Here is a 26332-nt window from a genome sequence, read left to right as displayed (position 1 = left end):
AGTGCATATCTTGATGCTAAATATTTCCCTTTGGTGTGTTAGTTTTAACTTGGAAATCATGTGAATGGCAGGGGCAATACCCATAATGTATGTATTTATGCAGCAAAAACTTGAACAAAGGTACTCAGTACTGGAAAAACAGTTCCCTTAAAAATTTGAAATTGAGGAAAATTCTTAACAATTTGATTTTAAGTAGAAGTGGAATAGTAAAACAGTCATGTCCTTTTACTGCTAGCTGTCTGCATATGTCTGCATTAGTTGCTTACATTCAGTATTCCAAAACACTGAAAATTAGGATTCCTGAAAGACATCTACTTCTGTCAGACTGAGCAACAACTGGGCTCTTACTGTAATGCTAAATTGCACGTTCTAACTAATTTTGGTTTAATATTGAAAACAATTACTGAGTTTGAGAACATTCTCATTTGGACCATTTATACCATATTAAAAAACAAGTATTTTTAAATATCCTGTCGCTTCAAAGAATCACAAAATCACAGAATTTATTAGATTGGAAAAGACCTCTGAGATCATCGAGTCCAACCTATGACTGAACCACCACCATGTCAACTAGGCCACTAAGTGTCACATCCAGTCTTTTCTTAAAGACCCTCACAGACAGTGACTCCACCACCTCCCTGGACAGCCCATTCCAATGCTTAACAATCCTTTATTGGGGAAGAAATCCCTCCTAATGTGCAACCTAAACCTCCCCTAGTGCAGCTTCAGATTATGTTCACATTCATATGTCCACTTCAATGAGTTATGCAAGAGAAAAATAGAACTTTCAAGAGGTGTCTGACTAAAATATACATTTTAGCTGAGTGCTACCAAGTAGTTTAAGGGGTTGGAAAGCTGGGGTTGGGGTGTTAAGTTATCTTATGAGTGTTTTGTATTTGGGAAAGTGAGCAAAAGGTTACGAACTGTAAACCCAAATTCTGGATTGCTCTTCAGTTGTGTTGGATGAGATAAAAATCTCTTTGCTCATGTAACTGGGAAAAAAAAATCTGAAACAGTGGCTTAATCAAGTTGGAGACAGTAGAAACAAAATGCTTCTCTTTTTGTCCAGAGAGTACCCTTCTTCAGGAAAAACCAGCTATTCTTGGTCAATTGCCTAATAGGGAACTGGGCAGTTTTCTTGCAAGCATTAGGGCTGTAGTCAGTTTGACAGAGCTGACAGAAATATTTAGTCTTTCACAAGCTCAAAGTGCTGCTCTAACCACTTAAAATATTCTGGAGGTATCTGCTGACCAGGAGTGAGTGTTCCCTTGTGCCTGGGTGCCCCGTTACACCGGGCTCTGGAGGTGCAGTGTCATATATGTGCTGAGGTTACATCTTAAACCTGTAACACCTTGCCAAAGTGCCACAGTGGGGGTGAAGCCCACTGTGGTTTTACTGAGGTCTCTGGCTGGGTGTGTAATGTAGGAGGGTTTTGTATTTAGTCAGCCACAGATCTGCCATTGTTATGAGGGATATTGCATGGAGATGAATGGGAAAACATGGCTTTTGGAAACAGGTGGTAGCTGAACTCCCATTTGGCTTGGAGAGCTATGCTTCGTAACTTCTGACTTCTTTTTTCCTGTCCCTTCCTTGTTCTTGCTGTTCTCCAAGCGTGGTCTTTATCTTTGTTTCCTGACAGTCACTCCCAGATTCTGCAAACCGTTTTTCCCCGTTTTTGCCAGGACATTAAAACACCATTATTGCTGCGTAAGTGCTTGTGCTTTGAGATTAATGGGTGGTGGGAACTCATGCATGAGTCACCATTTACAGCAGTCTGTGGACTGTGGACAGATACCAAGGTTTGTGTTTCCAAGGCTATCATCGCAGAAGGGTTAGAAATGTACTTTCTCTTCACAAAGTGAAATCAGAAGCTCAGATTGTGTGCGATACGTGTTTTGTGTGCAAGGTACATCATGAAATTGCGTCTGTAAGTGACAGCGTGGTCTGTATTTAACTGTTCTGTGCAGAACCAGTTACTGGTGAGCTGATATGTATGATCCATACACAGGATGGCATCTGTACTTTCACTCTTCTGCTGATTGTCATGTGATTTGTTTCTGTGTTGTGAGTTTTGAGGTGTGGATTAGTGGTAAATCCTCAACTACATGAAGTCAGGTAATGGTCTTTGTTGGGAAATCAGTACTATGAATGTGTCTCAGTTTTCACAGTGCCAGAGGCATGCCTGGATTTTCTGCCTTGATTCCTTATTGTATCCTCAATGTTTAGCTTGAGAAGATAAGCTTGGAAAACATGAAAATTGGCACACTGTGGTGTGTCTGCTAGCTACAAAGCTACACTTGAATCCAAATGAGATTTTTCTGTTGGCCAGGCTAGATAGGAGCTGGTTGTAAACTGTGAGAGAAGGGAGAAAACTATCAGCAGTCTCAAACAGGGAATCTCCTGGTGTCCCTGAGCATTGGCTGTGCCGCTGTCCTCGCACACGGAGAACATGGGACCTGGCAGGCGCGTGGCTGTGACATGATGGGACCATACTCATGGCTAACTTGTCCAGGAGGCTCTGCACAGGCACGGGTGCCTGTCTGATCCTGCAGAGAGTTGATCAGGAAAACTAAACAGACAGAAAACTACTCTTTGGCATGGCTAACTTGGCAAGCTCACTGCCCTCAGCTCACTCTCTGTGGAGTCAGATGGGGGCACAAGCTGGAGGTGAGGAAGGGTGGCCTTGCTGTGACACTGTGACACTTGTTCAGCCTGGAATCAGCGAGCTGCCCCTCAGGAGATGGAGACTCTGTGCTGAGATTTGCGGAGCGCTCCTGCTCACTGTGTTGTGCCAGCACAGCTGTTTGCGTGGCCTTGTGCTGAACTGGATCACAGTCACTTTTTCCCTCCCCTGCTGTGTTATCTTTCAGGCTGATCAGAGCAGCACAGGGGCTTGCCTCCTGCCTGCGGGAACATCTGTACCAACACAGCCCTGAGGAGGACATCTGGGAAGGAGTGGAGGTGGAAGGAAACACGAGGAGAAAGTAGAGACTCTTTTTGCTGGGATTAGGAATGCAACCTTGTCCTCGAGTGCCAGGAAGAAATATCTCCTCATGTGTTACAGTAGCTCACTGCTGTTCCCTACGCCCCTTGTGTGCAGAATTACTTCTGGAGCAGGGTAGTTAATGGCTTGTCAGATTTCTCCCTTGGCAAGGCAAAGCAGAGCTTTTAATTAAGGAGGGCAAGGTCTGAATTTGGTGCCTTTTAAAAACTGGCATGCTTAGCTGAACTGGTGTGCTTGCTTGGCTGAATCTGCCTTTTCTCCTCAGTTTTAGTTTTGGGTTTAGAGATACCTGTTGGGACTATCCTTAATTATGATCAAGACTTGAGAAATAATTAGGTGTACAGCATACATAGAGGCTGTGAGGAAAAACCAGACACGATGTTTCTCATCTCCCTGAAAAGGCCATGAATGACCTCTCAGGTTTTGCAGGAGAATCTGTGAACTGACATTGGGAAGTCCTTCCTGAGACACTTCCTTCCCTTCTTTTATCCTTAGGTTTCTGTGGAGACACAGCCTCTGTTCTTGCCTCTGTCCTCAGTTATGTCTGTGGGATCAGATGAAAGATGTCATCCAGAATCCAGGGGGGACAAATTTCTATTTTTAAGCCTGGATTCTGTTTGTTCTAACTGCAAAACAAAAGGAATGGCATAGGGAACAGGGAGGATGAAAAGGTGCTTAAACTGACACTGCTATTAAAAATAATAATAATAAATGACACCTCTGATGTGGCTATAGGGGAGGAGGTTCAGTTCTTTTGCCTTAGCTAAAAGGAAAGAAGGAAAATGGAGAAACTGAATATTTAATTTTCTTAAACAGTGAACACCAGCTCCCCTCTGTTCCATGTGATACAGAATTGTGTTTGCCTCTACTAAGCGTCCTTGCCCATCAGCCTGCTAGTTTTTGAATTTATAATATGTTACAAAGGAGGCAAAAGAGGAATTAACTTCTCTTTTATGTTTAATGTGTGGAAATGGTTAAAGGTGCAGAGTGTTTCTCTAAATGGTTACCCCCACCCCACATGTTGTCTCCTGAGAGTGTCCAGAGGCTGCTGATACCTTCTCAGGGGTCAGGCTTGGGAGAAACTTGTTCTTTATTGATCTGGATGAGCTTAAACCTGCCTTGGGAAATGCAGTGGTTAACTTTTCGATACTCATTTCTGGAGGTGCTTACAGATGCCCTGCTGTGCTTGAAACCTGAAGTGCTGGGGGTACTAAAACTGGTCAGTCCAGAAGCAGATGATCTGACATATTCTGGATGGGTTGACCAGCCCCTTAGTGCAGACACTTGGAGGCAGAAAACAACTACAGTGGTCCATTTTTTTTTTCTTTTGCAATAAGGTGTAGATAAAAAAGACTGGATAACTTTCCTCAGTTAAGCTTCTTTCTTCAGAGAGCTGGCTGCAGACTGCTCTACATTGAGGGGCTTTATGAAGCTGGTGGTGCCATTGTTCCTCCCAAACCAGGGGGCAAGCAGTGGTTGCTTTTTCGTGATGAAGACAAATAACAGTTGAATTTTGAATTCTGCCTCAAGATTGTGATGTTCCTCTCCATTATAACCATTAATTCAAAGTGTGTATCAGCTTCAGCAAGCTTGGTTTTTGGCCAGAAACATTTTACCTATGTGTACAGCTGCTTTTTGCCACAAGAACAGGCCAGGTCCCCAGGCTCTGAGGAGAGTGGTAGGTGTGTTATGCTGTTTTTGCTCTTGGTGTGGACTCCCTGCCTATAACTTTAACCTGATTATTTTCATATTTGTCTTTGATCTCCTCTGCTCTTTGCTCTTAAGTGTTTCTCTGTAAGGCAGCACACCTACTGCAGGCACCAGGGGTGCAGAAAGAAATTTGAAATGGTGGAAATCCTGGATGAGGCAGATTTAAACTCATGTGGTCCTTGAATATTCCCCTGTCCAGCACTGCAGTTCTGGTCCTCAGTGAAAGAGCAGTAAAGCATGCTTAATGGAGCTTTCTAATACCATTTGAAATCACATAGGTGTTTGATTGGTCTGGTCATAATTGTGAGCACTCGCTCTCTAGGTGTACTTTACTGAAAAATGAAACGGGTCATTTAGTCATCCCCATCTCATCCCCCTAGGATCATGACACATAAAAATAATATTCCCAAACGGTGCCTAGATGGGGGAAATTCAGAAGAGGATCTTTAAAAACCCACCATGGTGTACTCCCACTGCACTTCAGACCTGAAGTCACCTGTTGGATCACCGATGCTGCTTTCGGCAAGCGGCAGGGTTCAAACACAGCTCCCGGGACTGTCAATTTTCAGGTGCTGCAAGTCTGTCCTGAGCAAGTTTGGAGCCAGCAGAGAAAATCTGGGAGTGAGTGACAAATCCCTTTGGGACCATGAGCTTGCCTGGCTGGGTGTTTTGGGGTCCTGGGCTTGCTCAGTGGCTCCCACCCCCCAGTACCTGGGCAAAGGGAGGAGACAGTGTGAGAGCCTCCGTGCTGTTTCCAGTCAGGTGGAAGAGCTGTGATGGCCCAGGAGCAGCTGCTGGCATGGCTCCCACGGCACCAGGCCTGTTAGAGGATAATGTTGGCAGTGCCAGGCATCCTGAAGAAAAGGGAAGAGGGACAGATGAAAGGGAAGCTGCTCCAGTGGAGTAAGGGAGGGCAAAATCGGTGCATCCCTTCAGGGTTAATATGTAGAACCAAGTTAGAAAAATCCTTGTTCCTGTGTGATTCCTGTAGCAGGATTTCTGTACCTCTTTCGGCTGGGGGTCAGGGAGCAGAGTGTGATTGCTGAGAGGTTTTGCTGTAGGGCCGTGTAACGCCGCTCTTGGGTGTGACTTTAAAAATAGCATTGCTACAACAGGTGGGCACAATTATAGGATGGTTTCCCGAAATAGCAAAAGCAACTGTCAGTTTGCTTGGCAAGCAGTATAAAACTTCCTTCATTTTGGCTTTGCAGAATTCAGTTCTAAAATTCCCCACCCGAGCTGACCTGGGGGAGAGGAATTGAAATGGGGAGGTGAAAGGAGAGAATGGTCCAACAGCAGGGCTTTCCTTGTCTAACCTCACCACGTGTCAGAAAAATAAGCAACAATAAAGGGATAAAACTTGTCAAGAAAGATATGTTTTTGTCCCTTTTTTGTGTGTGTTTTCTTTCTTTAAAATTAACCAGACACAGATGTTTCTTCTGACTTGAAAGACCAGACTCCCAAGTTTTAACCTCCTCAGTAGGATGGTGACTGTGGCTTTCGTACAGGTAATTTGAACTCTGGTCTGTGTAAATGTCTGAGTTAATATACACTATCACTGTGACTTCCTCCCGTATCAGGACTGCTTCTCCACCAAATCTGCTTACAGGGACTCCTTCACTAATGTGCATACAATTAGTACTAAATTCTGAACCTGACCTTGACAAATGTCAGTTTAATCAAAACGTTAGCTTATCAGAGCATCCGCAAATAAAATCTAATGTTAGCTGAATATTGTAATGCAGGAAATGTACTAATATTGCTTGCCAAATGCATTTAGACCAGATGTCTGATGTAAAAGTAATGTCAGTAAAGTAACAACTGTTTTGCCTTTTTTTTAAATACAGTCTTCAGTTGTAACTATGTAAAAGGACAGATCAGGCTGTGGGGTCTCCTGAAACTGCAAAATAAAATTAAGAGTTGAGAAAACAAGACAGCTCTCGGCTTTCTCCTGGAATAGAAACTTTGGCATGTTTGTCCACCTGTCACCCAAACACAGGTTGCTGAATAGCTGTTATTGAGCCTATTCACGTGCAATTACTATAACAGAGGTTTGGAGCAAAAGTCTGAAAGACTGGAATTTCTCCTTCTGAGAAAACAACAAAGCAAAGCTGTGATACCACAGCCAAGGTGTTATTGGAACAGCATAAAGTAGTTTGATCCTCAGAGATTGCTTTTGACACAATTCTTACTAATTTTTTATTTTATAAACTCTATCCTAAGTGTAGTCTTTGTATATGAGAACTTGTCGTCTGGTCAAAGAATAACCAGTTTTGCCAGGTTTTGTTTTAGGCAACATGAGAAAACGCGATGACATTAAAACTTTTTTTTCTGCATGGTGTTTTACTGTTTACAAGCAAGATCTTGGCAAGCCCTTGCAGTCAGCATGCTTCAGTGACTCTCTAGTGCTGCAGACAGCAAGCAAAACTAAGCACGTTCAGCTGAGCATATGCTGGTACCTGCTCTGTTCCCACCGTGGGACTGGAGAGCTCATCAGGATGCCACAGCCAGCTTCAGCTGCTGTGACCTCAAAGGCAGGAAATGAAGCTAGGAGTCTTCAGGAGGGTTGAAATTTGTTAGTTTAACACAGCTGCTGGCTTTTGTTGTTTGGTTTTGGGGTTTTTTTCCCTTCTCCTAATTCTTCATTTTTTCTTACAACTGTGTCTTTGCAGGATTTTCTCTCTAGAGCATGGAGTACACACCACAAGTTCCTCCTCTGACCATGTTTTTATACCCATTTCCAGATAGCGTGAGCTAGTGTGTAAGGATTTTCCTCCTTCCCAACTTGCAGTTTTAGTTTTCTAGCAAATCATACATGGCTTTGCATAAGTTCCTATGAAAATGCAGCTATATGATGCTTGGAAATCTAAGTGCATTGTCTAATGGTAGTGCTGTCAGGTCTTCATTAGCACCAAGGGCCCTGTTGTGGGACAAACCCTTTTACAGAATATATGTCAACCAAGTCATCATGATTTTTAAGAGCAAAAAGTGCTGCAGCAATTGGTTATATTTTTCCTTTTTTTTTTTAAATTTTATGAATAAAATTTTTACAGAAGTAGAATCTACTTTGGCAAGGAAAGATGATCGAGGTCTGCTTTCTTATATGGGGCCCCTTGTATTTTATTATTTGGTCTTTCAATTTCTATACATGGAAAAAGAGATCTTCACATAACATGCAAAGGGGGTGGAAAAAATGAGCCCTTGAGGGAAGCTAGCTGTCACCTGGGCTTGTGTAAAACAATCAAAACCCATATGGATAGAAAATGTGCTACTCTGAAAGTACAGCAGGTCCTTTGGATTGGTTTGAGGTTTTTTCATAGAGGAACTTTTAAAAAAAGAAGTTATATTCATAAATTGGAGACTTTCTCTGTTTGCTAAAATCATTATCTCTGGAATGTGAAAATAGAACAACAAAAAAGAAAACCAAGGAAATCTTGACTTTTAGGACAGCACACCTGTTAGTTTTCTGCAGAAGAGCAGGGTGACATGCTGGAGATAAAAAGAGTAGAGATCAGTAGCTTTCTTCAAAGGCCACTATTACATTTTCATAAAAGAATTTCTTCCTTGGTGTGGTTAGTCAGAACACTTATCTGAACAGCCAGGTTGTCCTAGGTCTATCTTCTATATTTTTGGCATTTTTGGCTCTTAGATGAAATAGCCCTGTGGGTGAAATTGCCCTGTAGCTCTAATTTCTTTAACACAGCTCTGCTTGTTTGGTGCAGGCATACTTGGTAATATTTGCATGGCAAAAACAAGCTACCCAATTCCCAGGCTGTCTTGACAGGCACGGGATCTCAGCTACAGTTCCACAAACATACCCATCCTGGCTTCCACGTGGTTTATCTTCCTCTTTTTTACTAGTAATAGTACTGCTTGTAATCATGTATTAACTCTCAAATCCAAGTCCACATTGACAGAGAAGGTTGGGAGCAAAATTTAGCCACAGTGTAGCATATAAAACCTTTTAATCCGGTGTTTGAAGAATTACAGAAATCAAGCTGTCGGATGACTTGTGGTTCTACTCCATTAATTTTAATGAGGTTGAGTTTGCAAATCTGTTGCAGTAGCTTTTTAAGACAACAGTGTATTCAATAATATGTTTCCTTTAAATGTATGCATCCCTACTGATGATAATTAAAAAAAAAATTAATTTCTTTTTATTATATCTGTGTTCCCTTCCGGTGAAGAGGGTAAAGAGGAAGGGAGACCTTGTGTCTGCAAATGGTTAGAGGCACATCCTGCAGAGATCTGCACGGCAAAAGATGTGCACTGCTTCACTATTTTATAGCAACAGGTGTGCTGGCTTAGCACTGAGTAACTCTCTCATGCTTTCTCCCCTTCAGTTATACCTCTTCCTGGAGCTGGCAGCTGCAGCAGAGATCAGCCTCCTCCCTTGCTGTACTGAGCCTCAGTAATTTGTTATTCCATATGGCTGAGGTCTGCAACCTGACCAGAAGCTCAGTGCCTTGCACAGGGGTGAGGGGAGCAAGAGGGGTGTGCATCCCCCTTTATGGTTTGAACTCCTGGCTGCCTTCCATACTCGGGAAGGGCCCAGCCCCTGCTCATGTCTTCACTCCTGAGTGAACAGCACTCAAATTAACTCCTTTGTGACTCCAGTAGGAGCAGCTTCCCCGCAAAAAAGCCTGTGAGCTGCAGAGAGATCAGGGTATGGCAGTGAGTGACTGCCTTGGAGTTGGACTAACTGGAGCACTGTAGTCTCTGTCCCAGCTGATGTGGCCTTTCAGGGCTTTTTCCTCCTTGTTTAAAGTTGTGTGTGTGCAGGGAGGATGTGAATTAGGGGCAGCACTCAAAGTAAATTCTACAATGATATTTTTGAGCCTATTTGTGCTGTATCAATACCAGTTGTATTCTTTTCCCCCCTTCCCTCTTTTCTGTGTGTGTTTTGAAGAAGTTGGCATTTAATCATTGGAGGTTGAAGTAGTTGGACAAAAAGCATAGGTCGGCAAGGAGGAGACTTGGGAAGAGGAGACTTGTTTTTATTTCAAGTCCTTCTAAACTTCTCCAGCGGTTCTGCCCAACAGGAGAAAACATGTATATATACCTTGGGAAAACCTGGCACTGCATTAATTTAATTACAGAAAACATACAGAAAATATCCTGTTCTCCTGCTATTTTAAAATGCTGTAAATCATGTGGCTTCCTCTGATGTCATGTGTGTCATTGTTTAATATGAGGTAGAGGATGGGAAAGGTAGGTGATGTACTTTCTGTACAAATTAACTTCAGAAAAGTTAATGGTTTGACCTTCATCCATAGGAAAGGAAGAGATAGGAAAGCTGTGTTTTTAATGCTTGGAAAAGTAAGGAGGAATCATAAAGACAGGAAAAGGAAAATACATTTTAACACATGATCTCATTGTTGCTTTTTTCACTGGCTAATTTATTAGCCCAGCAAATGTTGACTATGGTGATTAAATAGTGCTTGACCTAGCTGCAAAAAGACTGCTAGGTTTAACAGAAAAAGTGTAATTCTGAGAGACCCTAATGTTCAGAGAGCTTGGCTTTGACATGTTGTGAATCAGGGGATTTGTGATGTCCACCTGAATGTTGGGTAACTTTTTTTTTTAATGGCCTTTTCCAGTGGCATATGAGAATAGTTGTGTTGGAGGCAAGAAAGGGTCTGCTCAGCTGAGGGAGATGCAGCTTGTCCTGTTGGAATCTCAGTGAAATTGTTCTTAGAAATGGAGACATCAGATTAAGTCTTTGAAACCTCCTTCTGACTCTTAACGGGCAGCCTTAATTGCAGTAGGGAGGGCTGGGTTTTTTTAAGTGTATGTTCAATAAAGGTTTCTGGGACCTGACTTCTCATGCATTAATGCCACTAGCAGGCAAAAATGGTGGCTTAATTTCTCTCTTAGGCATATGCAGAAAGAAAGAGCAAGGGAAACCCGCTCCTTTTTTTTTTTAGTTAATCTGTGATTTTAGGAATAGAGAGTGAGTTTTCTGTGTGGCATACATTTGTATCAATTTTAAACATGGATCTAGACCTCAGACCTAGCTTATGTGTAGAGCAGTATCCTGATGTTCTTGGGCTTCAGGACACTTAAGTAAATATCTAAATGCTTCTGTAATAGCAAAGTGCTGGAAGAGTAAAGATGCCCCAGTGTCCTGGAAGAACCTGTTTCTCTTGTCAAGAAAATGTTGGGATTTGTTTTGTGTTTTGGGGTTTTTTTTTTTTAGTTGGTAATTTAGTTTGCAATTCAGCCTTTTAATGAAGCAGTTGTCTCCAAAACATCTTAATCTGAGTGATAGTTATGTCTGTAGAGGCTTGTTGTGTATAAATGCTCCTGTTCTTCTTCTGCATGCCCAGGTGTTGGGGCCATGGCAGGAGTCTCGGGGAGAGAGGATGGTAGCTTTGGCTTGCTTTTCCTGGTTTTTGTTGGTTTTTTGGCACCCTCCCTTGAAGGCAGGCTATCCAGGGGGGATTTCTTCCAGTCCTGCTCAGCCAAGGAGTTGGGAAACAGAGTTGCCAAAGAGTGAAGATATGAAGAGGAATAGCTTTTTTATTTCTCTTCCACTACTTTGTGCATGGATCTCCCTCTCCCAGCCCTTGCCTCTCCTCTTCTCCCTGTCACCCAGAAATCTCTAGCTTTTAATCCTCCGGTTAGCTTGGACTTTGCTGTGAGGCATTCAAGGATAGAAGCTGAGGCACTGGAAAAAGAGTTGATTCTTTTATCTTAGTGTATCTGGTATCATGTTCATATTCCTAGTTTAAAAGAGACCTTTGTTTCTCCGCTGGTGAGAAGGCTTCTGAAGTGTGGTGAGACTAGCAGCTTCTGATGTTTCTCTGATCCCACAGTAGCATACAGTTGCAGCTCAGTTGCTGCTCAGTTGGTTCTTCTGAACTACATAGTTTTGTTTAAATTGCGCACTTTGTAAACTGACTTGAAGAGTTAATAACCCTTTTAATAGTGACTTGTAAGAACATAGTCCAGGTTAAAAATAAAATTACAGCTGTTGGGACCAGACCGAGTTCAAGGCCTGTTAGTATTGTCTTGAGAAAAAAAATACCTGTTCTTATTAACAAGGGTTTGGGTTATGGGCCATTATGTGATCAGCGGGATCGTGTCAGCCCTGTAACGCGCTCACTTCCCAGCACTTCTTCGTGCGAGTAAAACTGGAACACAGAACTGTGGTTTGTATCTTGGCTCTTCTTCGCTGGCCCTCTGTGCAAACAAGCTCCCATCTGGCAGAGCAGGTATCCAGCACGATCGCTATGAATTCGAGCTATGCAGTAACCGGATGTAAGGAAGAGCTCTTGCTTAGACATGTGCCCCTAGATTTGACTACCTTGTTTTTAAGACAGATGTGAATGTGCCGTAGGGGAGGAAGAATGTGGGATTTTTTTTCCCCTATATAGCCTTCAGAACTGAGTCTCTAACACTGTGGCTTTTCTCTGTTTCTCCCTTTCCAGTCCTTCCTCCAGTGCTGGTTCCAAGGCACAGTGAGTACAACCCCCAGCACAGCCTCTTGGCGCAATTCCGCAACCTGGGACAGAACGAGCCCCACATGCCGCACAACGCTACTTTCCCGGACTCTTTTCAGCAACCCAATAGCCACCCGTTCCCCCACTCGCCCAACAGCAGCTATCCAAACTCTCCTGGAAGCAGCAGTAGCACCTATCCACATTCTCCAGCCAGCTCAGACCCAGGAAGTCCTTTCCAGATGCCAGGTATAGTTTCAACTTTTGTTCCCCTTGAGAAGGGAGAAGGTGGTTGGACATCACTGGTATCATGGCTTTTTTGCTTATTAATACCAAATTATCAGCTAACTCTTGTGTTCAATGGCAAGCTGAGAGATGTAAGGTAATAAAGACTGTATAATCTCTGTTTTAATATTATGCCTCTTTCAAACACAGTCAAACCACTACAGTAAAACTCTTGTGGGGTGGGGAGAGGGATCCAAAATGTTTTGGGGACCAGTTCAGCAGTTTAGCCCACAAAGCTTAGTGTGTTTAATGCACCAGAAGTGTAATGCTAGAGATCACTTGCTTAAGAGAGAGATCATCATACCTTCAGCACAAAGCTTTAGTTCTGCAGAAAAAGGATATTTCCCAAGGTGATCATGTTATTGCTACTTGATAACAATTTCTTCACACAGTGATGTAATTTCAAGATGCAAGTATACTTCAGCTGAAAAACAAGCCCTTAAAAGAAATCTTCAGGCTGTTTTGCTAGCTAAACTCAGAGAAATAACAACCTTTCTTTGTTCACTGGTGTCTGTAGAAAATTCTGTGAAACTGTCTTTTTTTGGTCTTTACATGGGGGTTGATAAAAATACTGCAGATGCAGTTTGTGGCAGATTTCTTGATTTAAATGCTGGGGGAAGGACTCAGTACAAATGCTTACTGATGTTGTTTGCCTGTTTTCTTCAGGGGCTGAGGGAGGGCATGTGTAAACAAAGCAGCAGACTTGTGAAAATCTGTTTCCTATTACATGAAATTAACTTCCATGGATTTCTGATGTTGATAGTTGCTTCTCTTTCAAATTTCCCTCTCCCGATTGAAGACTACTGAATTTGCAGAGGCTGAAAGAAAGGAGTTTGTATTGGCTTTTCTAAAAAATGTGAGAAATTGCCATGAAAAGAGCTGTCTTTTTTTTTTTTTTAAATTATTATTATTTTTTAATACGATTGGTGTGGTTGGGGCTCTTCCAGCAGAGATAAAGACCTAACAAGCTCTTCCTGAATGCTGGCCTGTGGAAGTTCACTTGATCTTTGAGGGTCTGTTCTGTCCACATGCCCATAATGTCAGCAGCTGCAGTGAAGAAACTGAATTAGAGGAGAGGTCAGGACACTGATGTCCTTGATGTCCGTCAAGGATGGATACAGTTGTCCGCCTTGCATTAATGAGGAAAGTGGCTGACTTTTGGGAAATAAAAAAAAAAAAAAGAGAAGGAAAGCAGTTATCCAGAGATCTTGAAAACTTTCTAGATACTAGCTAATTTGTTGCCTGTGGCCTTAGAATCTTGTGCATCACTCACATTATGTTTGCACACACACAAACCATTAAGGCTTAGTAAAACATGAGACTCAAAATCAAGTGCAGTCTGTTAAGCTTTTAATGCAGCCCTGTTGTCATCTCTGTCCTTCTCTGCTGCTTTCTCATCCAACTGAGGGTATTGAAGCAAGGGAATTAGCAAAGTACCTGCCAGCATTAGATGTAAAGCTCTCAACAAAATACCTTCTAAACAATAAGTAGTTAATAAATTTCATGAACATTTCTTTTCTTAAAAAATACATTAAAAAAACCCCCAAACAAACAAAACCACCACTCCACAAAAAAAACCCCCAAACTTACAAAGCATTCTCCTGCCTTTTGTTGATGCTAATTTAGTTTTCAGAGTTTTGGAGGCCCCTGTGATTATTTGCTGTGGTGGTTTGCAATCCATACTCTCAGTAATGGAAGTAAATGTGGGATGAGCAGCAGCCGTGTTCACCAGATAGCACAGTGGTAACCTAATCTCAGCTTCTGCAGCACAAGCAAGGGTTTCTCTCTCTTGCATGTACCTCTGTACAGTTGATTTGGAGGAGAGAGTCTCCTGGTGTATTGGGAAATGGTGACATTGGCAGCTTCTTGTAGCTTCTAAGAAACCTTTTGGGAAGCTTTCCCAGAAGTGGGATATGCAGCTGAAGGGCAGTGTTGAGTACCTGGCTGGGACGCTTCAAAGAGGGCTGAAGGCAGTATGTTAGTGAGTACAGTCACTGTACATGGGTTAGGTTTGTGCTAGTGATTCAGTTCTGAATGGGACCGTGCAGAGCTACCGACAAGTAAATCCCAGACCCAGACAGCTGCTTCTGTAGAATTTGGGTTCCTGAACACTTTCTACTCTTCCCAGCCTAGGGAAACAGAGCTAATACTCTGAACTGACAATGATAAGGCCCTGGATATATCTGGGATGTTTGCATACTTTGCTGGTGGAATTGTGTTGGAAACAGAAAAGTTCATATTGAAAGTTTTCTGTTCCAACTGCTGTTCACATTTACCATAATTGATATCTACTTGTGGCTGGGTCCTGAGACCTCTTTCTGCCTTAATGTCTGTATGACACTTTCAACCTGCAAAATCATGGGCTGGAAACACAGCTGAGCTTTCTTTTGTGGCTTTAAGTGGGGATGAAGTGACTTGTTTTTACCACAGTTGTGATTAATATGCACAGTAATTCTTTGCTTTCCTGATTCAAAGTCCATGATTGCTTTTTCAGATTTCTGGTGGGTGGAAGTTTATAGCTGAGTCAGGCTGGAAGCATTTCCAGGCTAAAACTGTTTATGTGGATATGTAGATATTCTTTGAAGAGAGGAAAGGACTCGTGTATCTCTGCCTTTTCTATATTTAGCTGATACTCCCCCTCCTGCTTACCTGCCTCCGGAAGATCAGATGACACACGATACCTCCCAGCCGATGGATACCAACATGATGGCACCTGCAATTCCCCCTGACATACACAGAGGAGGTAAACACTTCTCCCTTCTTGTTTGCTGCTTCGCTTCTTAAGAGTGAAGAACCTTCAGAGCTTAGCAGTGATAACTGAGTTGTAATTTTGGATGGACGTTGTTCATGGAAATTTTTATCTGTAGGAAAGAAAAAACCCAGCCATGTAATTTTTTTATGTTGTTGTAAGGGATGAAATAATGAAGCCGGTGATTATTTATAAATGTAAATATTTATTTATGACAGGAAGCTAATCCCATGACTCTTTAAAAATGTAAAATATATGAGGTTTATTACTTTCTTACTCCCAACCAACTCAATGGCTAAAGTAATTTTATGTTTTCTGTTGGGAATTTCCACTAATCTCTGAACAGAAAGAATTCCTATGATACTGCACGTTTCTGCACGTGATACTGAGCTTACACACGGGCAAGGAAGGGAAGCTCTTTTTTTCCTATGATTACATTGATTTATTGGAACAATACAGTTGATGCTATATAAAGCCTACTGAATTCTGGATGGCAGTAGATATAGTCAAGGATAGCTCTCCAAGCAGAGACTTGATCAGAGGATGGATGCTAATACTGTCAGTTTTGTAAATGCCCAGAGACATGTTACATGGGCAACTGGAATATCTGTATTTTTTCCTCTGAGGGAGTACATCTTATAAAATTGTGCTTTTTTGTTATGTTTTTGTCCTGAATTCTAAACTTCAGTCCTTGAAGAGTATGCTCTGCTTTTAATAAGTTACCCTTCTCCTGGTTATAAGGGCATTTGAATTTTTTTGTATTTCATTTTGTTCCACTCTCTCTTCCCATTTTTCTTTCATCTTTGAGTCATGCAGTGATAACTCTTGGTTCAGAATGCAGAGTTGTCTGCCCTAGGTGTGGCACTGCTACAGACTTTAAAAATCTGTACTTAAAAAAAAAACCCTATTGCTTTATGTACTGTGACAGAGACATCTTTTTACACATTGCTCTTTAAAGCCTTCGCAGCCAGCCGTGACTGCTGAGTAAAGGATTTAGTGCATTCATCACGTTGGGAGAAATGGCCCCTTTAGAGAACACATGAGCTTACACAGTTGTGGCTCATGCCAAGAAAGAGCAGCAAGCTGGAATGCTGTGCCAGAATGATTATCAAGATCACAAGCATATGAACAATTTAACTGTGGTGGTTTGGAATTTTTTGTTCCTTTTTTTTTTTTTTTGGTACTTGTTTTCTGCTCCTCTTAATGTCTGGTTTCAGGAAGTATATTTGCCCTCTTAGAACAATTTGGATAGCTTTTGTGTTAACCTATTTACTCTCTGCTTGGAATAAGCTTTACACGTGATAAACCTCATCTGTAGCATTTCCACTTTTTGCTGATCCAATACACTCTGTGTGTGTATGAATAGTTTTTCAGGAATTTGGGGTCTAACTGCAAACCTTTGCATATGTGTCCCTCTCCCAGTATGCACAACTACCATGGAATTCCTCCATTACATGAGAGTTGATAAAGAGAAAAAGGTTTACATTTTTCTTCTTGCTTTTCAGCATTCAACCGTTTCAAAATAAAAATTGTGTCTATTAGCATTATCCCTTCCTAGTAGTTTAGTAGAATGGATTTTCATCTCTGTCCCTTCATTAAAAAAAACCACCAGCCTTTTTTATACCTTCTCATGTTTATTATTCATATATGTAAGCTGTTACTGTAGTACTCTAAAAAAAATCTGCTGCAGGTTGTGAAAGAAGAGTTTTTGCTGTGAACTTACTGCACCGTTTGTGCTGCAAACTTTTTAGGAGCTTGTTCTTTATGGTGATTTGTTAGTCTTAAGAGATTTGATTTAACAAGCTGCATCCTGTCAATGAAATTGGGTAATTTCCATTGTTGGCCCATGCTGGGAATAGAGAGACTAAACGCACCTGCTCTGCATGACTTAAAGCAAATGTGAGGAAGTCAGTATGAAATCTGTGTGAGAGAGATATGATTAATTCTGTAAGAATGGCCAGCTGGCAAGATTTCTTCCTGACTTTGAGAACTGGGGCAAAGCTGCAGCTTTGATAATCACTGGCACCTTTATGGGAATTAAAAGTGTAGTAACCTCTTACTAATAATACATGACTGATTTTTATTCTTTTTTATTGTGGTGGGGGTTTTTTTGTTGGGTTTTTTTTTGGTGATGTGAAGGGATAGAAAGTGCCAGAATGTCGAGAAAGATAAGCTTAAAACCAGTGTTTCAAGCAAGTTATTACCAGTAAACACTGTACTCAGAAGTTTTGCACAGTGATGTAGGATGTGTTATCCTGCTTTTGATTATTTTGCCACCTTTTGTATCTATGATGTACTGCTGGTTTTTGAGGGGGACTTCTGGTTTTTTTTGTTTTGCATGTAACAGAAACTCACAGAGATGTGATCTGTGAACAGAGGAAGATATGAACACTGATCGTAGTTGGCTAACTTTTGTAAATACTTGGAGCTGGGAGAAGGAAATCTCTGGCCAGAAATACAAGTTTTCCCATAATACCAGTCTGATTTTCATTTTAGCACTTTTACCTGTAGTTGGTATCTGCAAAGTTGGTATCTTAGCAGCAAGTCCAACTTTGCTTGCTTAGTAGTGATATAGTATCCTTCATTCAAAAGAAACCACATAAAGCAACCACATCCCTTCACTAGCCTCATTTTATTTGGAGGCATTTCTCTAATTTGTAGCTGTATTTGGCACCTTAAAGAATGGGTGGAGATATCTGAAGAAGCCCATGCTGTTGTTGGACACCCACTGGGAAACTTTTTGGTAAGGACCTTTGGTATCATCTGGAGAAATTGTTCCCCGTGCACAGTCACAAGTGTTGCTTCAAGACCTCCACGTGAAATGAACCAGTAATTCCCTGCACAATTCCCAGCTTCAGTTAGGAGCTGCTGAGGAGGAGCTTCTTGTTACTAGTGTCTGAAAAACCCCATTCTGAGGAATCCTTGCTGTCATTCAACAAGTAATTCTTTTGGTGATGAACAGTTGGGATTTTGCATTTGGTAGCAGTTGATGAATGAAAAGTCCTCATTAAATAATATCTTCCTCCATTTCATCTGCTCTCCAGCCCAGTGTAACTGCCAGGATCTGTGTGTTATGCCCTGTTCAGCCTCCAATCCCCAGCAGTATCTGTTCATATTGCAGATGTGCTTTATGCATGTTCTGCAGACAAATATCAACCTCTCTTACATTTTTGAAGTTTCCTACCATTCCCCCAAAAAGCCCAGGAGAAAGATTTGGGCACACTCTGAGTGCTGAAAGATTGACCTGCTGACTGTATATTTAAGCTGCCTTGTTATGCTTCTTTATACCTGAAGTTAGAAATGGTCTTTGGTGCAATTGTGTGATGCTGTTTCTCCCTGTTACTATACAGCTTTGCAGTAAGCAAAGAGGGGACTTTTCATTTGTTAGTAGAGTATAAAATGAACTGAATTAGAAGTTCATCTACTAAATTGGAAAGAAAGCTGGGCTGTAAGTTGCAGCATTTCTCTGCTGTGTGGAATTGCACCATAGCATGTTGCAAGAAGATAGGACAAGGATAGTGGGGCACTGCTTGGTATGTGCCCAGGAGCTTCCTGCACTTTTCTGCTCACATCTAGTACCAACCTTTGTCCCTTTTCAGTCTTGAGTTGAAATTATTCTACTATATGTACGTGGCTATGAAAAGTTCAAAAGCGACTGAAGATAGAGGAGCCCTCATTTAGCTGCAGTTGCTTATCCAACTCATCTTTCAGTGATCTTCAGCCAAAACCTGCAGGGTGATGACTCTTTACACCTCAAGCCTGTATTCCAGCACTGTTAGACTGTAACATTTCCATTGTTGCTGTACAGATGTCCAGGCAGTTGCTTACGAGGAGCCGAAGCACTGGTGCTCCATTGTCTACTATGAGCTGAACAACCGCGTCGGGGAGGCATTCCACGCTTCTTCCACCAGCATCCTGGTGGATGGCTTCACTGATCCTTCCAACAACAAGAACAGGTTTTGCCTGGGGCTGCTCTCCAACGTTAACCGCAACTCCACCATCGAGAACACCAGGCGGCACATTGGCAAAGGTGAGCTCTGGATCTTCGTGTCCATTTTGGAGTAGGGCAGGGGGCGTTTCCCTTAGTCAGGACAACCTGGGCCACTTGTCTCCAGAGCAAGCTGGTCTTCCCTAGTATGTGGGATAAGTGCTTGTGTCAGTAAACATATAATTTTCTGGCCTAGCCTTATAAACAAACTATTGTTCTTACCTGGTGTGTAATTACAGGAAGCTTTTACCCTTAATCAATTTTATAATTGCCTGAAGGCTATCAAAATCTTAATTAGAGAGGGTAAGGCAGTTTGTCTAATGAACTGTCTTGATTTATCTTGATTATTGGTGTATATGGAAGTGCAAACTGTGGTTCTTGGCACCAAATTTTTTAGCTATCCTTAGTTCCAACATAAATTAGCTATCCTAACATGTTTTGGGAGACAACCTCCTAGAACAGTTTATTCCAAATGCATTTTTCACAGGCTGGTGATTCTTTCAGTGAGAATTTTGTGCTTCCCTTCTATGGTTGTGGCAGTGTCTTGCAAAAGAGAAAAGCTTCTGTTTTATGCCTGACTAATACAGTCCTCTTTTCTGAGAACTCACCTGTCATGCAAATGACAGGCAAAACTGAAATCGCCCCCTGCCATTCCTGCCAGGCAAATTTTTTAGGTATTTATGTTATTAGTAAACTCTAAATTTTCTGAGACAGTTGAGGGTTCAGCATGCCCAAACAGTGGGTTGGATGTTGTAAGTGCCAATTCATGAAGTATCTTCCTCAGAGGAGGAAGGAACTGAAACTGAAGAGAACAGTCAGGTCCTTTCCTTGAGTCTGAGCTCTCAGTGCGTAGAGCTTTCCTCTAGACGAGAACTGGTGCAGCTCTCAGCAGTGCATCACACCTGTGCTCTCCCACTCAAGTGCTAATACTTCTTCCTTCTTTTCCTCCCCATCCATCTTACCGAGTATCAGGGTATTTATTTAACACCTCATTCATTTTTTTCCTGTTAAAAGTAACCCAGCTGCAAGCAGAGTTCTGCTGAAGCACTTAACTGCGTCCGTACCGCAGCAGGGTGTGGAAGAGACACGGATGCCGTTGAATGAGTCAATGTGTACAAGTGATGATGATGCAGAGCAGTTTGTCTTTGAGGAAGGAGGAGTAAATCCCAGACTTGAAGACATAGCCATAAATGTTTTTGCAGATCAGGTGGGAGTATATGTGTACCCACACAGGTACACACATAATCAGCGGCAAAATCTTCCATGACAGAGCACAGTCAAGGCTTTCTTACCAGAGTGCAGTTGAGTGTTTTAATTCTGTGTGTTCACCTCTGTGATTTGTGACATTGTGGGAGGTGAAAGGTTTAAATAGCAAATAAACCGTTTTTAAACACAGAAGGTGAATTTTCTTGCTTTCTCAAAGCCTTTGGCATTGACTCCTACTGACACAAAGGTCCTCTGTATGTTGCTTTTCTGGGGCTTTGCTGCCATTGATAACAGGTGAGGCAGTAGGCTCTAGAAGGGGAAAGGACTGTAAAATTGGTGTGTACCCTCATTTGGCAGATATGTCTGAGGAATATAAAGGCCATTTTCCTTTTCCCCCTAGCTTTCTGGAATTAAAGCTAGCTGACAAAACTCCTGCTACCCAAATTATCATTAAAGACTTTTCCAGAGAATCCAGCTTGGGGCTGCTTTAGTATCTACATATTATGCAATAATTTGGTTTCTGCTCTCTCTGCTTGCATTCCCAATTATTGTTCTACATAAATATAGTGAGAAAAAGTTCAAGCCATCCAATGTAGTGCATCCAGTGCAGTGCATCAGAACTACAGTGCTTGCTAGTTTATTGTTGAATATACAACATGTTGATTCCTCTTTTATATACATATATAAAATACCCTCCTTCCAAATCTCCTGCTGATGAAACAGAAGAGTAAAAATCAAGTTTAAAGACAGATAATGTTTGATATGCAGTTAATGTTTATCTCTTTAAGCAGAAACCCTATCTCTGTGGAGAAAGAGCATGAAAAACAGATGCACAGTGTGAATTTGTCTAAACCTTCTCCTCCCAGGTGTCCATCTCTATTATGTTGGTGGGGAAGTCTATGCTGAGTGTCTCAGTGACAGCAGTATTTTTGTGCAAAGTCGGAACTGCAACTACCATCATGGGTTCCATCCCACCACGGTCTGCAAAATCCCCAGTGGCTGCAGTTTGAAGATTTTCAATAATCAAGAGTTTGCTCAGCTTTTGGCTCAGTCCGTGAACCACGGCTTTGAGACAGTTTACGAGCTTACTAAGATGTGCACCCTCCGTATGAGTTTTGTAAAGGTATGTGAAAATTTCCTTGAGATTATTTCATAAGCAGAATAAATTATTGTTTCATAGTGTGGTGACTTTGAATGGTCCAGTAACTCCCTCCATCAACCTGTTAAAAGCTGTTGAATTTTACATATGGAAAGCTCGTTAAGTGTAAGACAGATCTTAGAGAAATGAAGTTGTATTTGTGGAGAGAAATCCATCTGACACACATACTCTGAAAGCTTGGGGTGACTTGAAGAAGGTGTTTCTTCCCATAAGTCCTCTAAATATTGATCAGCAGCTCCCAGATTGGGAGCTGCAGTAATTGTTTGGAATAATAACCTTTCTATTGTAGGAGGGCATGCAAGGTCACGATTTGTGATGTGGCTGATGTTTTGAGTGTCAGCACAGGTACTGATATAAAAGGGCTGGTCATACACATGGAAGTAATTGAATTAAGGTGATAATATGCTGAAGTGCTCTTCATGATAGGAGGATGGAAACTTTCAGATGTGTTAAGACACATCTGATTCCTAAAATGGAATAGGTTGTTTATAGCTCAACATCCTACAGAGCTGTACGGCGGTGCTGCCTGAACAGTCAAACAGAACCTCCTGTGTATGGGGTGTTGCACTGCACAGTGTTCAGAGCTGCTGCCACCTCTGTTGGGAGCTGGGTAATCCCTTCATTAGGGGTTGATACAGAGCAGAGCAAACTGTATCTGTGGATGTCATAGCCTTGTCTCCAGACCTGCCCCCAAAACTACTTACAAAACAATTTTGAATGCTGTTTAAATATCTCTTTATATCTTTGGTAATTACTGTAACTGAATCAGGTATGAGCTGAAACAAAACCTACTTGTCTTAACTTGAGAAACACGTGGGCAATGACCATGCCCTCTTTCTCCAAGGAGTAGCGTTTCTGACTTCACCGCTCAGTTTACTATGTTCATCCAGAGAATGACACTTTGGTTCTTGTCAGACAGATGCCTCATCCCCACTTCCACATCACTCTTAGACCTCATTTTTTAATTTGGTGATCTGTTTGGCAGCATTTCCCCCCAATTTGTTCTGGTTTTGGTCTTGGCAGAGAAGACTTTATTACCCCCCTTTTCAGAGCCTTTCCTAGGACCTGAGGCAGCTGGCAGTGATCTATGGTGACATTTTGCACTGCCACAGATTATGTCTTTAAGACTTTAAAGACTTCCATTCCAAGAGATCAAGAGATCTCAAAACGATACTTTCACCACATTTATTACTTTTTTTAGCTTTTGATTTGTTTGTTGAACTGTGATAAAAGTTGATGCATCAAGGATGTTATGCTACCCTGCTGATAATGACACTTGAAAGATAACTTGTTAAGAAAGAAGGATGCTTCTCACATATTTAATATTATAAAACAAGGTGATTTTTTTTCTTTCCCCACTTATGATTCTGTTTCCAGGGTTGGGGAGCTGAGTATCATCGCCAGGATGTAACGAGCACTCCATGCTGGATAGAGATACATCTTCATGGTCCCCTCCAGTGGCTGGATAAAGTACTTACTCAGATGGGCTCTCCTCATAATCCTATTTCTTCAGTGTCTTAAAAGGTCCCAAACTCCTGCATTTTGGAAGCAGTTGAGCCTTGCATGTACTTGAAAGACGTATGAGTCAGACACACACACATTTATTTTTTCTCCCCTGAACTGGCAACAGCTGAATAAGAGCCATGAAAATACTTGACTTCTGTGACCAACTGTTGGATTCAGAAAACAAGATAAATAAACCCCTTTGACATACTGTTGGTATAAAGAACGTTAGTTTACGTTGTAACTTACTGTGGCAAAGTTGACTTGCTGGCCTTAGTACAACAGGGACGACCGAGCCGGGATCACAGCCCGTGGGACCGAGTTCCCGAAGGATCTTCCTTTAGCTGGCGCTCTTGAGGTTCTCCTTCCTTACATCCGTGTTTTCCCCTGTGTCCTCTGGAGCTAAGAGCCGATGTTGGTGAAGCCTGCTCTTTGCAGGCTCTCCTCAGGACATCTTAAAAACATTTGTCTGAACTGATGGTTGCTGTTCTCTTTAAAAGTAAAATTCATAAGGCTTAATCTCAATAACTGTGTACTATCTTTGAAACTGTGTCCTGACCATACTGCTGTAAGAATGTCAGGTATGTTTTTTGCTAAGTGTATGTATGGTGTATTTGAAAGTTTAGAAATTAATTAGATTTAGACCGTAAAGGAATTAGGAATATTTGAATGGGGGGAGGTGGGAGTGGGAGGGGAAAATGACAACTGAAATGTAGAATATATTGTAAACATAGCGTGCTAGTTTAAACTGAGGTCTGAATTTTGCTGTGCATTTTGTTTTTATGGTGGCTTCATCTTGTTAATTCTGACTATTTTTGCCTCTTCGTTTTCCCCCAAAACAACTGCAAAGTTTCTTTTACCCATGAAGAGGACAAAATTATTAATCGCTGCAGTTTGAAGGCTGCAGCTTTGTGTATTTCAAGACAAAATTGTACAGAATGCTCTTTAACTATTGAGCAGTTTTATACAGTTTATGTAACAGAAGTAGGCTTTTAATTTTGTAAGAGAACCTTGTTTTGCCAAATCTAGTAACTGTTAATTGTTTGGAGGACTTCAGTATCACCATATGGGTCTATTTCAAACTTAAAAAATATATATATATTTTTAATTTTTATTTTTTTTTACTACTTGGTTTATTTTCTTCTCTTTGATCTTTTATATTCACATAAGCTGTAGTACTTTTAAGTATCTTTATTCCAAAACTAGTGGGTCCTCTTTACTGGAAGTTTTGAATAAAACCTGTTGTTACTGCTTACATTTGATTAAAACCTTGTCTTGTCCACTTCTTAGTAGACTCTTAACAAACCAGATAAAGATATAGTCCTGAGGAGGAACAACAAAAAATGAAGACATGCTGAGCTGAGCTTTCTCCACGCTTCTGCTTTTGCTCTGGGGAGGGGTGAGGGAAGGACTGTCCCACTGCAGCTGGAAAGTGTCTGTCAGGTGCTGGGATTATGGAGTTGGAGAGACTGGGGGTTGACCAGAGTTCCAGTGCCTGTGCTTGGCTAAAGTGGACCATGGAGCGCTCACAGGAGCATGAGGGACAGCTGAGCAGCAGAGATGAATGTGTGTTCAGCCAGACGTACGTGTGTGTGTCACCGCAAGGAGTAATAGCCCTTTTTGGAGAATGAGGCAATCCCTCTTTCTTTCTTTCTCTCTTTCTTTCTCTCTCTCCTTCTCTCTTTCTCTCTCTCTTTCTTTCTCTCTTTCTCTCAACTTAGTATACATTTTTAAAATTCACATTTCTTCCCCTGCTAAGGGGAAAAAAAATCCACGATGTTTGAGTTCCCGATTAAGGAGGACTTGGTTATTGACTTTTTTGTATTTTTAAATTCCAAGAACAGCTATTTTATTTTTTTAGATTCAGTTTAACATATCTTTTTCGTAACGAGTCAGTCATAGCACAAATGTAACTCTTTAAAATAAAGAAAATTTAAAGATGACCAAAAAGCAAAAGAATGCCTTTTGCTGCTCAGTCACTGTCTCTGTCTTTTCTGTGCTCAGCCCCTGCTACATTGACTCCCAACCAGTTTCATTCCTTTTGTTGGAATGCAGCTGTGAGGTAGTGACTTCTTTTAATTAGTGCTATAACCATCCATCATGCAAGTCTCAAGAGCGTTTCTATTTGGATGTTTTCATGTTTGGATGATCCTGGTAAACTTTGAAATAGCTTTGGAATAAGAAAAGACTATTTTATGTTCTGACTGCTTTGAATGTTACTGTCTTTTGAGTTTTGGGCTGTAATGCCTCTCTGTTTTTCCTAAATGGAGATTAAAATTAGAAAATACTCTCTCTGCAGTACCTCAGAAATTTTCAATGGTAATCTGAATTAACTGGGACCGGCAAGATCCCAGTTTTTGTAAGTTCCTAAAAATTGTTGTCAGTTTTTCTATTTTATTGATACTGTTGAAATGCTGCATACATAATATTTTCTTTATCTGTTAGCCAGCTTTTTGGTTGGGGTGTGGAGACGTTAGGGGCAAGGCAAAAGTGCACCTTCATGTGATGGCCCAGAGTATCTCAGCTGTACTTTATTAAACAGGATGAGCGGATTGGAATAGCACCTGAGACTCTGTTGTGGTTTTGGCTGGGGTAGAGATAATTTCTTTTCACAATGCTGGTATGGGGCTGTGTTTTGGATTTTTGCTAAAAACAGTGTTGATAGAGCAGGGATGTTTTTGTTACTGCTGAGCAGGGCTTACACAGTCAAGGCCTTTTCTGCCTCTCACCCCACCCCACCAGCAAGGAGGCTGCAGGGAGTTGGGAGGGGACACAGCTGGGATGGCTGACCCTGCCTGACCCAAGGGATATCCCAGACCACATGGTCTCATGCTCAGAGTGTAGAACGGGGAAAAAGACGGAAGGAGGGGACATTTGGAGTGATGGTGATTGTCTTCCAAAGTCACTGCTATGCGTGATGAGACCCTGCTGTTCTGGGGATGGGATGCAGGGAATGAATTCCTTGTTTCGCCTTGCTTGTGTGTGCGACTTTTGCTTTACTTATGAAACTGTCTTTATCTCAACCTACAAGTTTTCTCACTCTTACCCTCCCAATTCTCTCCTTCACCCCACCTGGGGTGAGTGAGCAGCTGTGTGGTGCTTAGTTACCAGCTGAGATTAAACCACAACAGACTAGTAGCCAGAAACACAGGAGGCAGGGCAGAAGTTACCTGGGAGGAAGCAACTGCTAGCTTGATGCTCTTGTGAAGATTTTTGGAGCAATTTGAACAAGTTTTCTTATTGATCTGCCCCACTTGGGATAGCTGGAGTCAGAAAGCTGGAAAAG

At 41.7% G+C, this 26332-nt stretch overlaps 1 protein-coding gene across 3 annotated transcripts in view; it reads left to right on the top strand.

The window, feature by feature from the left end:
• SMAD1 (SMAD family member 1) overlaps window positions 1–24314 on the top strand; it is a 47507-nt gene extending 23193 nt beyond the window's left edge. For all 3 annotated transcript variants that reach the window (XM_027721085.2, XM_027721082.2, XM_027721080.2), the window contains exons 3-7: window positions 12148–12405; window positions 15068–15184; window positions 18999–19220; window positions 21251–21507; window positions 22921–24314. In XM_027721085.2, coding sequence (XP_027576886.1) covers window positions 12148–12405; window positions 15068–15184; window positions 18999–19220; window positions 21251–21507; window positions 22921–23064 — 998 coding nt within the window. In that variant the 3' untranslated portion in view covers window positions 23065–24314. The remainder of the gene's footprint in view (window positions 1–12147; window positions 12406–15067; window positions 15185–18998; window positions 19221–21250; window positions 21508–22920) is intronic.
• Window positions 24315–26332: the final 2018 nt, after the last annotated feature.

Source organism: Pipra filicauda, unplaced genomic scaffold (genome assembly GCF_003945595.2).
Source record: "Pipra filicauda isolate LSUMZ 115617 unplaced genomic scaffold, ASM394559v2 scaffold8_size5757611_pilon, whole genome shotgun sequence".
NCBI lineage: Eukaryota > Metazoa > Chordata > Aves > Passeriformes > Pipridae > Pipra > Pipra filicauda.
This window is presented reverse-complemented; position numbering and strand designations above follow the sequence as displayed.